Source organism: Cygnus atratus, chromosome 19, assembly GCF_013377495.2.
Source record: "Cygnus atratus isolate AKBS03 ecotype Queensland, Australia chromosome 19, CAtr_DNAZoo_HiC_assembly, whole genome shotgun sequence".
Taxonomy (NCBI): domain Eukaryota; kingdom Metazoa; phylum Chordata; class Aves; order Anseriformes; family Anatidae; genus Cygnus; species Cygnus atratus.
The window spans coordinates 10,585,556-10,597,953 of record NC_066380.1 but is presented as its reverse complement, the minus strand read 5'-3'; the positions used below and the strand labels follow the sequence as shown (position 1 = coordinate 10,597,953).

Sequence of the window (12,398 nt, the reverse complement as noted above, 5' to 3'; positions counted from 1 at the left end):
AGCCAAATCATAGATGCATTCAGGCCAAGTTCTCACTCCTGCAAGAGCGCTGGGTGTTTGATTTGCAAAACCTCCATGCGGACATGAAGTGGGCTAGCAGAAGAGGACCAAGGAGCTATGAGAAAGCGTGTACCATCCCTGCAGTGTTTCTCAGGTCTCATCAGAGCGCTGCTGCCCTACAGCAGGAAAGCTGTTTTTAATGGGAGGAAAAAGAACAACCACCTTGGCCTTTATCAGTCAGCGTGAGAAATCAGGGATCTCCGTCTCCTTCCCTGGATGAGATTTAAATCAGCATCGCTGTTCTGTTTCCCTGAGCCAGCTCATGGCAGTGCCTCCAGAGGCTGAATAATCTACGTATTTACATTGCTGTGATGCAGCAGGCTCTCAGGACACATCTGGCTCCCGTTTGTGGAGCAGATGGCTCACATGTGGCAAGTTTGGTTCCTGGCTAAGCCAACGGGCAGCACCGCAGGCTGCCAGGGCATCAAGCAGGGAATGCGTGGTCCTTCTCATTGCGCCAGCTCGTTGTCCTGTGTAGTGGAGCCAAACACCATGTGACAGAAATCTTGTACTGGCATTTATACCCCAGGGACAACGTGTGTGTAAATGCAAATCGTTCACTGGTGTCCAAAATTTCATCCTAAGCCAGCCAGAAACATGCTGCTGCCTCAAGGGGGAGCAGGCTGGCTAAGTGCTGGGCAAAGGCTGTCCCATGAATGACAACCTGATGAGGTACGCCCTTGGGGACCTGTCCTTATGGACAGGGAGATCCCTGGCTCTGCAGCTGGGAGATTGTGCTTCTGGGCTCGGACAGTCCCTTTAGCAGACCCTTCAAGAGGTGCTTGAGCACACAGAGCTGCGTATCTAGGCTTATACAAGAGGAGATTTCAATTAAATATTATTCTATGCTATCTCCTGGCCTCCAGCCTGTTAACACGTTTGCTAGGAGCAAACGAGAGCACCCAGCACATGGCAGGTGCCACCACATTGCTGAAAGGAGAAGGCGGCACACGGCTCTGCTAGAAAAATAACCCATGAGTAGTTTGCTGTTGGTGTTGAAACAGCATGGGCCCAAGTACAGACACAGACACAGATTTCTAGGTTGGAAGAGACCTCAAGATCATTGAGTCCAACCTCCGACCTAACACTAAGTACTCCACTAAACCATATCGCTAAGCTCTACATCTAAACGTCTTTTAAAGACCTCCAGGGATGGTGACTCCACCACCTCCCTGGGCAGCCCGTTCCAATGCTTAATAACCCTTTCGGTAAAGAAGTACTTCCTAACATCCAACCTAAAACTCCCCTGGCGCAACTTTCGCCCATTCCCCCTCGTCCTGTCACCAGGCACGTGGGAGAACAGACCAACCCCCACCTCTCTACAGCCTCCTTTAAGGTAACTGTAGAGAGCGATAAGGTCGCCCCTGAGCCTCCTCTTCTCCAGGCTGAACAAGCCCAGCTCCCTCAGCCGCTCCTCGTAAGACTTGTTCTCCAGACCCCTCACCAGCTTGGTCGCCCTTCTCTGGACTCGCTCGAGCACCTCCATGTCCTTCCTGTAGCGAGGGGCCCAAAACTGAACACAGCACTCGAGGTGCGGCCTCACCAGAGCCGAGTACAGGGGGACAATCACCTCCCTAGACCTGCTGGCCACACTGCTTCTTATACAGGCCAGGATGCTGTTGGCCTTCTTGGCCACCTGAGCACACTGCTGGCTCATATTCAGCCGACTATCAACCAATACTCCCAGGTCCTTCTCGGACAGGCAGCTTTCCAGCCACTCATCTCCCAGCCTGTAGCTCTGCTTGGGGTTGTTGCGCCCCAGGTGCAGGACCCGGCACTTGGCCTTGTTGAACTTCATACAGTTGACCTCAGCCCATCGCTCCAGCCTATCCAGATCCTCCTGCAGAGCCTTCCTGCCCTCGAGCAGATCGACACACGCACTTAGCTTGGTGTCATCTGCAAACTTACTGAGGGTGCACTGGACGCCCTCATCCAGATCATCGATAAAGATATTAAAGAGGACCGGCCCCAGTACCGAGCCCTGGGGGACACCACTTGTGACCAGCCTCCAACCAGATTTGACTCCATTCACCACAACTCTCTGGGCCCGGCTATCCAGCCAGTTTCTAACCCAGCGAAGCGTACGCCAGTCCAAGCCCCGAGCAGCCAGTTTCTTGAGGAGAATGTTGTGGGGAACGGTGTCAAAAGCCTTACTGAGGTCAAGGTAAACCACATCCACAGCCCTTCCCTCATCCACCAAGCGCGTCACTTTGTCATAGAAGGAGATCAGGTTCGTCAAGCAGGACCTGCCTTTCATAAACCCATGCTGACTGGGCCTGATCGCCTGCTTGCCCTGCAAGTGCCGCGTGATGACCCTCAAGATAATCTGCTCCATGAGCTTTCCTGGCACTGAGGTCAAACTGACAGGCCTATAGTTCCCCGGGTCTGCCCTCCGGCCCTTCTTGTAGATGGGCGTCACATTGGCTAGCCGCCAGTCAACTGGGACCTCCCCCGATAGCCAGGACTGCCGATAAGTGATGGAAAGCGGCTCAGCCAGCTAACACTGCAAACGTTGAAAACAATGCGGTGTCTGCTTTCCCGAGGAACACGGACAGCTCCAGGGGACAGAGGGGAGATGAATGTCTGCTCTTTTCCCCTGAAGCTTTTTTCCATTTCTTAGTCAGACACAGAGGTCAGGGTGCACATTCAAATTATCTTTTGATTTTTCCAGACCACATTTGCAAGACTTCAGTTTAAGGAACAAACAACAAATAGAAGTTTCCGCACAGTGGAAGTTAGAACAAGAAAATCCTGCACTGAAGTAGCCTTCTTTGTATCAATACCTAGTGAGACACAGCAAAAACTTCAGCAGGAGATAACGTCCATGGATTTGAAAGACCCAATTTGTGAGACAGCTCAAGGAGCTAGGACATGAGATAGCCTGAGATGGTGCATGGAAAAGAAAAATCCTCGGCCTTTAACATCTACTGCAGGTGGATACAAAGCACATACAGGCCTCTATGTTCAAACTATCTTGCAGAGGCAGAGGAACTTTTTTCCTCCAACAACTGACATCTAACTCTGTTTTTATTTTTTGAATGCAAATTAACTTTGAAGCCACGGACTCGTATCAAAGCATCCGGGAAAACAGAAGGTAAGAACGGTATCGAGGCTGTACAGCACACCATCCATGAAGTGCTGTGTGGCTACCTACAGGTGTGGAAAACAGACTGCAGAAAACTTGTGAGCCTAGTTTGGAAACAGGTTCATCTCCAGATGGAGATGGAAGCAGATGGTTCATCTCCAAATTACATCAGAGAAACAATATCCGCAGCATAAAACAAGAGTCCTAAAAAGTAGAAGAACATCATCCAAGCTTTGACTCCAACCAAGCCCTGACAAACAGATGCTTCAAAACCACCTCAACCAGGAAACAAAGACACAGCCAGTGACTACAGCCATTGTAATGCATGTTACAATAGCCTTTTTTTTTTAATTTAATATAAAAAAAAACAAGTCTTAGTTCAAAGCCATTAACATCTCCGTCCCAGCTGACCATCAGCACCTGAGCTACTCTGCTGTCCACAACTTGAAGGTTCTGTCGTAGGAGCACGTCGCTATCAGCTGACCATCAAGGGAGATATCCAGTCCCATCACCTTTCCCTCATGGCCCGCCAGTGTCTTCAAAGGGGACCAGCCAGGGTGAGTCCAGATCTTCGCTGTGTTATCGTAAGCGCCGGTCAGCAGGAAGTTGCCATGATTGGCTGCAGTTAAGGATGAGAAAAAGGGAGAAGTGAGATTTGCAAAGGAAACCGTGACAGATCATCTACCACTAACCAGTACAGACCCTCCTGATCTGAGGATGTGGTTCGGAATTGCCCCATCCCCTGCCACCTCAGCTCAGGGAAGGCAGGGACGAGGAACAGACAGGAGGTACTTACGTTCAAATTTCACCCCAGTCACCAGGTTCTGATGGGCAGGAATGGTGTAGATGCACTTCCTCTGGCGGAGGTCCCATACCTTGCAAGTATTGTCACCACTGCCAGTTGCGACATGGTATCTGCCAAGGGCCCAAGTAGGAAAGTGTTGAAAGCTAAGTTTTGTACTCACAGCTCCCATGTAAACCACGCAGACTCCTTTCTTACCCATTTGGGGAGAAATTAAGTCCATAGATCTCCTTCAGGTGACCTTCCAGAAACATGATACAGCGTCCCGTGCGCAAGTCCCACACGCGACCGAAAGCATCCAGTCCACTGAAAAGAGAGAACCCGACCAACATCACCTGTCAGATTCAGCAACTGCCGGAACACACTCAGCCTCACCAGCAGCGGGGCACTTGGCATCAGTCATCACCAAAACCTCGACAGTGCTTCGCATACAGTCTTGATGCAAGGCAAACTCACCCAGTCCCAGCAAGAGACCCATCCGTGTGAAAGGCAATGTCATAGACCCCTTTGCTGTGTCCCTCCTGATGGAGAATCTCTTCCTGAGCTTCCAAGTCCCACAAGCGCCACGAGTGATCATAGCTACAAAAACAAAGCATTTGTCCAACTAAATGTATTTTTCCATATTCCCAATCTGCGCACATAATCCTGTTTGAACTGGGCACACGCAGAACAGCTGTCGGCACATTCACACTGGCTGGTTCAAAACCGTTTCTTGTGCATAGGAAAACATGCCAGGAATGAGACTGTCCACACCAAAACCTCAGAAATCCCCAGCACAACCCTGGGGGAGCAGGGGGCTTCCCTAGGTCCATGTACATGTGGCATCCTTCAACCCCAAAGGGATCACACAATGGGCGATGCTGATCTGTTGGGTTAGGAGATGCAGCGTACAAAAACCACATGCCCTGCTCAGATGCTGTTCCTTTCTGAGTTGACAGTGTGGAGTCCAGGTGGCCTCAGAAAGCCACACAAAAGGGGAGAGGAAAAAACAGTTATTCGTAACTGCCACAGGATGATTAATACAAGAAGAGGGACTGGTTGGTTAACTTTGTAAAGCCTTTAAAGCTGAATTTGAAGAATAGAGAGAATAGAGCTTACAAGGATCATCCTGACTGCCAGAACACAGGTATCTCACTGAAATTCCCCTAGCACTAGTATCCATTTCTGCTTCTGGAATTAGATTTTCAGATAACCTGTGCACCGTTCAGCTCCAGGGCAGCACAGTCTCCCTCTCCCTCAGCAGTGTTTGTGTCTGCCCACCACCACTATCCCACTCACCACATCTCCCATCCCACACTCACGAGTCAGCAGCAGCCAGTGGGCTGCTTCTCTGGCAGCTGGAAGTCTCCAGGGAAAACAACAGGATATTTCACTAACTTTGTGGATGCTTTATTTCCAACTGGAGACCAACTGGGTCTCACGTGAGAAAGGAGGTCTTTCAGGAATCTCACTGACAGCAAATAGTAATATCTTAAAGCAAAAAAAGAAAAACAAACAAATCTCCATACCAGGTAGTACCCAGGAACCTCCCAGAGGGGTGCCACATCACACGTGCCACTCTCATGCTGTGACCTTCAATATCTGCCACTGGCTCATCACTGGAAAAGAGAAACAGAAGTCATCAGACGCTGGTCAGGGTGGCTGGCTCTAGCCAGGCCTTTGCAGCTACGATCTCAAGAAAGCTGGTACTTAAGCACTGCCCAGACAGGAAAGTCAAGAGTTTTGACTACAGTGACTCTAAATTCTGCCTTTTGTTCACCCAGCTAAAGCTCTAAGTCTAACCCCTCATATCCTCATATCACTCATATCCTCAGTTATAAGTTCTCCTGGGATAACTGGTTTCAAAAATTATCAAGGTCCTTGTTATTAGCAATTTGAACGTCTCAACAGCAGAAACTAAGCTCAGAGTGCACAGCGGGGAGCTCTACTGTGACTACACAGAACACATCCCATACCACCTCATCCCAACCCTGCTATTCTGATGAAACCCAGGGCAGGCAGGAAAGAGCAAACATTTATTTTCCCAGAATTACACGCAGCAGCTCAGCAGCCTTTAGCAGAAGAACTGAACAGCATTAAGAGTGTCTTTCCAACAGACCAAATAGAGATGTGGTCACATGGGACTAAGAAACAGCTGTTGCTTGGCCAAGTATGCTTCTGCAATTAGAAACAGTGGCTCTCAGGTAAAGATAATGAAGTAAAGACCTCAGAGCTGCCTGCCTCTTCCTGAGGCACTGCAGGGCTCCACTTTTCAAACACAGCAGATGCTACAGCTCACACTATTCTCTTCTCAGGCTTGAGATAGATGCTGCACATTTTCTAAAACTACACTGTGCAATGACACAGAGCCAAAGGTTTTTCTTACAGGATGAACCTTTGTGCATGGTTACGTATTTGGCTAGTAACTCTCTGCATGTGGGTGCTTTCCAATAACCCAGAAGTTCATTTAATATCAAAGAGGGGAAATTCCCTCCCAAATGAAAGGTTAGAATGAAAAACACTCCAGATCTTCCATCCATCACCCGAAGCAGTTTGCTAATGCCCAACAGCCATTCTGACTTGATTCTTTCCAGACAATTTCCCCTCAGCTTGATTCCCCTATCAGGGTGATCTCTTTTCCTGCCAAAGATGGCATATACCAAGGCCAGGGATTGCACTGGTATAACTACAAGAAAAGGTTATATTTGCAGGAGGATAGTAAATGACCAATGTTTAATAACTCAACCCCCGAAGCAACAATCCTGCAACTCTGCATGTCCAGTGTCATTCTAACCTTTCAAGGCTCCAGAGTTTGACAGAACCATCAGCTGCACACGAGGCCAGGTTAACGTCCTTCTTGTCTAGAGAGACGGTGGCTTTGGGGTGGAAGACTATTGCTCCTACATTGGTGTTATGTCCTTAAAAGAAAGGAAAATCAAAATTCATAATCTGCCACAGGTTCTTGTTAGGCAGGTACCAGAGCATACCTTCACTGTGTCCTCCCATTTTGGGTGAAGTCACACAGCTAAACTGCAATTCCAGCAGCACCCCCTTAAAGGGTATCAGACACCAAGATTTGCAACCCTCAAAATGCAGTGAAAATTCAACATATGAATGAAGAGATTGTATTTACTCAAACCTCTGTTCACTGTTCAAAGAGCCTCACTCTTACTACATTGTCTGGCCAAGAATGCTAGTACTTGGCTCAAAATAATTCAAACCAGGTTTTTAAACAAGGTAAAACAAAAACATCATCCACAAAGAGAAATAACAAACTGGTCTTTTCTCTAAGAGAAAGGTCAGGACTTCCTCTGGATTATCTGACACGTGTACATGCTCTGCAAGCCTGAGTAATGCTCTTGTTAGAGCAACATATGCCCAAGGAACACAACTTTTTGAGTTACAAAAGAATACAGGTATGGGCATTTGGCCCAGAAAGGAAGAGAACTATGCAAAGAATTTCAATGAAAGTTGCTCTACCTCGCAAGGTGTGAACAAGGTTGCAGTCAGGCACAGACCAGAGCTTACAAAGTCCGCTCCTGTTGAACACAAGAAATAGAAGTCAGTGTAGACAGGAATATCACACAAATTTTCTAACACAGAGCTGCAAGAACACAATGAGAGGTTCTGCAGTGGGTAAAACACCAGCATGCTTTGGGACTAATGGGCTCAGATTCAAATTCTTGCAAAGCTCTGAAGTGGAGTGAAGATGCAGCTCTGAGTAGGAAGAAAATGCGTTTCTGAACTCGCACAATTTACAGGCCTACAATAACATCCCTCTCCTTCACTCCTGCTGTGCTGCTTCATCCCCTAAAGTACATGTGTTGTGTGTTTTTTAAAAAAAAAAAAAAGCAACAACAACAACAACAAAAAACCACTTACCAACAGGCAGTAGCCAAGAATTTGGAATTGGGGCTGAAGTGGCAGTAGGACAGTGGGCGATCATCTCCAATCTGACTGCAGAAGTTATTCAAGGACTGCAACCAAATGCAAAGAAAACAATAAGTAAGTAAACTACAAACGACCTACGGAAAGCCCTGGCCAAAAACTGAGGGGAAGACGACAGACATACAAAGGAACAGACAGGGCGCTTTGGAAAGTCACTTCCAAGAGGAGGAGCTACCGCAGAGCCACTCCAGCTTCAAGCAGGAGGGCCACGGAGACAGTCTGACCGATGGAAGCGAGCACGGCTTGGTGGCACAGCTTAGTGCTCCCCGTGTCACCCACTGCACTCGCCACTAATAACCCTGCAGGCCTGCTTTGCGACTACAGCTTTGACGGGGACCTCACTGCAGTTTGGGCCTCTTTCTACATCTCAGCCAAGGAACATAACCAGAAAGAGTAGGGCAGGCAGGCAGGGCGGTGCTCACAGGGGAGAGGCAAATCCTCTGGCAGCTAATGCATCTGGGGACAAACAGGATTAGAGCGACAACACACTGTGTGCTTGAGCCATTCTGTTAAGTTAGGAATCGGACTTAACATGCTTGAAAAGGACGTCTCAGAATCATTCTAAAAGACATTTTCCGTTACCGTGTTGGTTATTATTTCCCATGTTTTTACGGAATAGTGACCATGGCACAGGAAGAATTAAACAAGCAGTCCCTTCCTAGCCAACTGGACCTGTGACAAACCCAGGAAGCAATCTCTTTAGCTTCACAGGCAAGTGACAAGGCAACACAGGGATGTCTGTTCATCCCTCTGCAACATGGGGGAACAAGAGTAGGTCTCTGAATCGCTGAACAGAGGTAGAACATGCATATCATCAGAAAAGAGAGTAAGTGCAGAGATCTACAACAGAGACAGGCAAAGCACAGCAAACTACATGCATGTGGACAGCACCTCCAGGCAGCTGATCTTCCTCTGACCTCTTTAGAGATCAGCACAAAGTCTTAAAAATGGCAGCAGAGTAGATGCCAAACCTACTCGCAGGGATTTGTGCAGCTCCTGTCTCTGTGATGTCCTGGTTGCTTCTGGAATCTCTTTGAGCAGTCGCGCTTCTTCTAGCCGCTTCACTGCCCTGTGAAGAGCAAAGATGGAGCAACAAGTCCCTAAGTTTTCCCTGCCCTGCTGCTGGAAACCCTCACTTCCCCCATACTGGGCTAACAAAGTCAGTCACTATTAAGATTTAATCTCACCAGATTTGTCTACCAGAGTCTGTTCCCCACTCTTTTGATCTCAAATTTCCTGCACTACCCACAGCGGGATGAGCAGTTAGATCTTACAAAAGGTTGTATCTCTCCTTCATTCACGTTGTTTTTCTTTACCTGGGAAGTGAGTAGTTAGCAAGCCACAGCCTTGCTGTTTTCAGACTGCGTGGTCCTTCATGGTACCAGGTTTGCTGATACTGTAAGACAAGGAACAAAGCCAAAGAAAAAGCTACCATGATACTGCTCTTCCAGTCAGTTGATGTGACTTCCGCTTACATCAACCCCCCAAAACAATAAGGGAAAAATGGACTCAGGAAAGAAAAAGGAGAAGCAGAAAGACAGACAAGTCAAAGCCAGAAACAGATGCAGTATAGCAGAAACAGTTTTTTCTTCCCGAGTAGGAAGACAAACAATAACAGACTTGCTATACTATGTAACAGTCCAAACATCTAATCTCCTGATTTATGTGCTGTACACAACATAGAGTTCGGTCTGGAGTACAAGCCAGAGTTCATGTTCCCTATTCAGATAATACATTGCCAGTTTTGCTAGAATGGGCGACACAGAAGAAGGAGCAAGAAGGGATGACGTGAGAATCCACAGACCGACCAAACCCAAAAGCTTTGGACATATTGGAGACCATCAGAATAAGGTATCCAAAAGGTTATCATACACATCTCCCTCAGCACTGAGAACACGTTACCTCTTCTTTGGATTTTTTTGACCTGTCGTCATCTTTTCTAGTCTTTTTTAACGCATCTGTGCCAACCACCGAAAGGATATTTCTTAATCTGAAAAGAAAGATATTAGGTCACATTCACTCGGCGAATTCTCATCTAATCTCACAAACACTCAGTGAGTGCCATTCTTTCCTCACAATTCCTGCCAGGTAGGAATGTAACATCACTGACTGGCAGCGCTCATTGCATGCCGACTACAAGGAAAACATCAGGAATTTGATAAACTGGGTACAGCCGAGTGCTCCCTGTTTGCAACAGACAAGGGTGGGCACAGCACCTCTCCCTCCTTTCGGCAGGACCTTCTCCGAAGAGCGTGATGGGCTCCCCGAGTGCTCGCAGGCAGGCTTTCACTTCAGAGTCGTCGGTGGACACGTTGATTTGCCGGGCTCTCTTCCTGCGCTCAAACTCAGCCAACACTTCTGCCTGCCGCTCGCTCATATGATCTTCCAGATCAAAAACCTCACCTAAACCAAAAACAAAGCCGTCAGATTGAAAACAGCAGCCGGACAAGAGATCTCTCTCCAACAGGCAGACCCAAACAAAAAGACAGTCAAGGCTGGGGTCTCACCTTCACAACCCTAAATTACGCTCAACCTTGATCAGAGAGACTTCTGGCTATGTCAAGTTCAAGAGCAAGGGGGAAAAAAGTGTTTAAGCATTCTCACCGCTACTTATGTTAATGTTGCCAGCCTCGATCGCAGCTTTCATCCCTTCTTTCCCCAGCAGACCCGATTCTCCTTTCGCCAGACGCTCCCTCTCCTTCTCCTCCAAGCTGCCATAGAAGATGGGCGCTCTCTTGGCGGGCGGCGCATCGCTCTCTTCGGACGGTTTGCTCTTTGTGGCCTGCAAGGGAAAGGCAGAGTTTCAGGGCCCCTTCGGCACATTTTGGCTGAGCAGCAGGCAGGGAGCAGCACGGGAGCTCTGCCGGAGGCCGTGAGCGCCCCGAGGAGCCCCTGGCATCGCTCGAGGGGCTGGCTGCGGGCAGTCAGGCCGAGGCCGTGCCTCAGGCGCCGGGATCAGAAGAGGAACAGCACGAGGCGCAACTCGCTCGGGTCGCATCGCGCCCCCTTTTTTCTCCCCAGGACCTCTCCGGACCAAGCCTTTAAGGCTCCGGTTCTGTGTTTTTAACTTCAGACGCGAAGCTTTCCCTTCCCCTGCCCCGGCCGAGACGGGGGTGCCGCCGCTGCCCAGCGCCCTCCCGGGGGAGCAGCGGGCGGCGGCGCGGCCCCGGCCCCAGCTCCGCGGTTACGGGGCCGGAGGCGCGGCCAGGACACGGCGCAGACACGCGGGGACCCCCGGGGGGCCCCGGCCCGGTCCCGGTCCCGGTCCCGGTCCCGGTCCCGGCCCCCACCTCGGGCGGTGCAGGTGGCCGTGCCGGGGGCCGCGCTCCGCCTCTCGCCGCCGGTGCCCGCGCGGAGGCCATGGCGGCGGCCGCGCCTCACGGCGGCTTCCGGGCGGGGCGGGCCGGGCGCTGGCGGAGGCCGGGGCGGGGCGGGCGGCGCGGGGCAGGCCGGGAGGAGCGGCGGCGGGGCGGTGGCGGTGGCGGGGCGGCCATGCTGCGGCGGAAGCCGACGCGGCTGGAGCTGAAGCTGGACGACATCGAGGAGTTCGAGGGCGTCCGGAAGGACCTGGAGGTGCGAGCGGGGCCGCGCTGGGGGCGGCCGCCACGGGACGGGCCCGGGTCCCTGATCCCGGCCCCCGGGTCCCTGATCCCGGCCCCCGGCCCGCCCTGACGCGGCCCCCCTCCGGCCCCGCAGGGCCGCAAGAAGCAGCGGGAGGAGGCGGAGGCGGTGGCCGGCGAGGAGGCGGCGGCGGCGGCCACGGCGCTGGCGCTGGGCACGGAGCACAAGAGCCGCGAGCAGCTCATCAACGACCGCATCGGCTACAAGCCCCAGCCCAAGGCCGGCGGCCGCGCCGCGCACTTCGGCACCTTCGAGTTCTAGCGGCCGGCGCCGAGCCGGGGGGGGCTGCCCGGGGCTCTCCTCAGCGCGCCCGTGAGCGCCCCGCGGCTGCTTTGTGTTAAATAAATGTGTCCTTTTTTTTTATTAGTAGGCCAACAAGTCACGCACGCCGCTGTGGAGGCCGGGCAGGCTGGGCCGGAGGCACCGGGCATGCGGCCCCGGGGTGGCGCGGCCCTTCCCGCACCGGGCCGGTGGGACCCGGACCTCGGTGCCCGACCCCTTCAGCCCCGCTGGGGGCACGGGGCAGCCTCTGGCGTCTGACGGTCTTTGAATAAAGGCCCTGGGTGTCGCGAATCTGGGTCCCCCAGGCAAAGGTTCTCGTAGACGCTGCTCTGTTTTTTCCAGCGAAGGCCGGGGAGGCAGCCCCCGGTCTGTGAAATGCCGCTCGGCCCAAATGACCCCGTGCCACGGCCGGGCCCCTGGGAGGGCAGCGTCCTGCATCTGCTGCTGGGATGATGTTGGCACTAACTTCGCACTTCCCGTGTTGTAGGTGTGCCAAATTTCAGGCCAGGCTGGGGAAACGTACAGAGCCTCAAACTTTTCACACCGTTTCAGACTGGCAAGTCACAATCTGGACTAGCAGTCCTAACACCACGTAGAATTCCCAGGGATTACTCTGCCATT

At 51.4% G+C, this 12,398-nt stretch overlaps 2 protein-coding genes across 2 annotated transcripts; one reads left to right on the top strand and one right to left on the bottom strand.

Moving 5' to 3' along the window:
* Nucleotides 1-3,446: 3,446 nt before the first annotated feature.
* On the bottom strand, nucleotides 3,447-11,287 carry PRPF4 (pre-mRNA processing factor 4). Its single transcript, XM_035564686.2, has 14 exons — nucleotides 11,165-11,287; nucleotides 10,479-10,656; nucleotides 10,091-10,277; nucleotides 9,777-9,864; nucleotides 9,191-9,270; nucleotides 8,850-8,943; nucleotides 7,809-7,903; nucleotides 7,407-7,465; nucleotides 6,721-6,844; nucleotides 5,456-5,545; nucleotides 4,404-4,526; nucleotides 4,146-4,253; nucleotides 3,942-4,060; nucleotides 3,447-3,764 (listed from the first exon to the last, which is right to left on the bottom strand). The coding sequence occupies exons 1-14, from the start codon at nucleotides 11,234-11,236 to the stop codon at nucleotides 3,571-3,573; spliced, it is 1,611 nt and encodes a 536-aa protein (XP_035420579.1). The 5' UTR covers nucleotides 11,237-11,287; the 3' UTR covers nucleotides 3,447-3,570.
* A 27-nt stretch (nucleotides 11,288-11,314) lies between these two features.
* CDC26 (cell division cycle 26) lies at nucleotides 11,315-12,097 on the top strand. Its single transcript, XM_035564687.1, has 2 exons — nucleotides 11,315-11,447; nucleotides 11,571-12,097. The coding sequence occupies exons 1-2, from the start codon at nucleotides 11,367-11,369 to the stop codon at nucleotides 11,754-11,756; spliced, it is 267 nt and encodes an 88-aa protein (XP_035420580.1). The 5' UTR covers nucleotides 11,315-11,366; the 3' UTR covers nucleotides 11,757-12,097.
* Nucleotides 12,098-12,398: the final 301 nt, after the last annotated feature.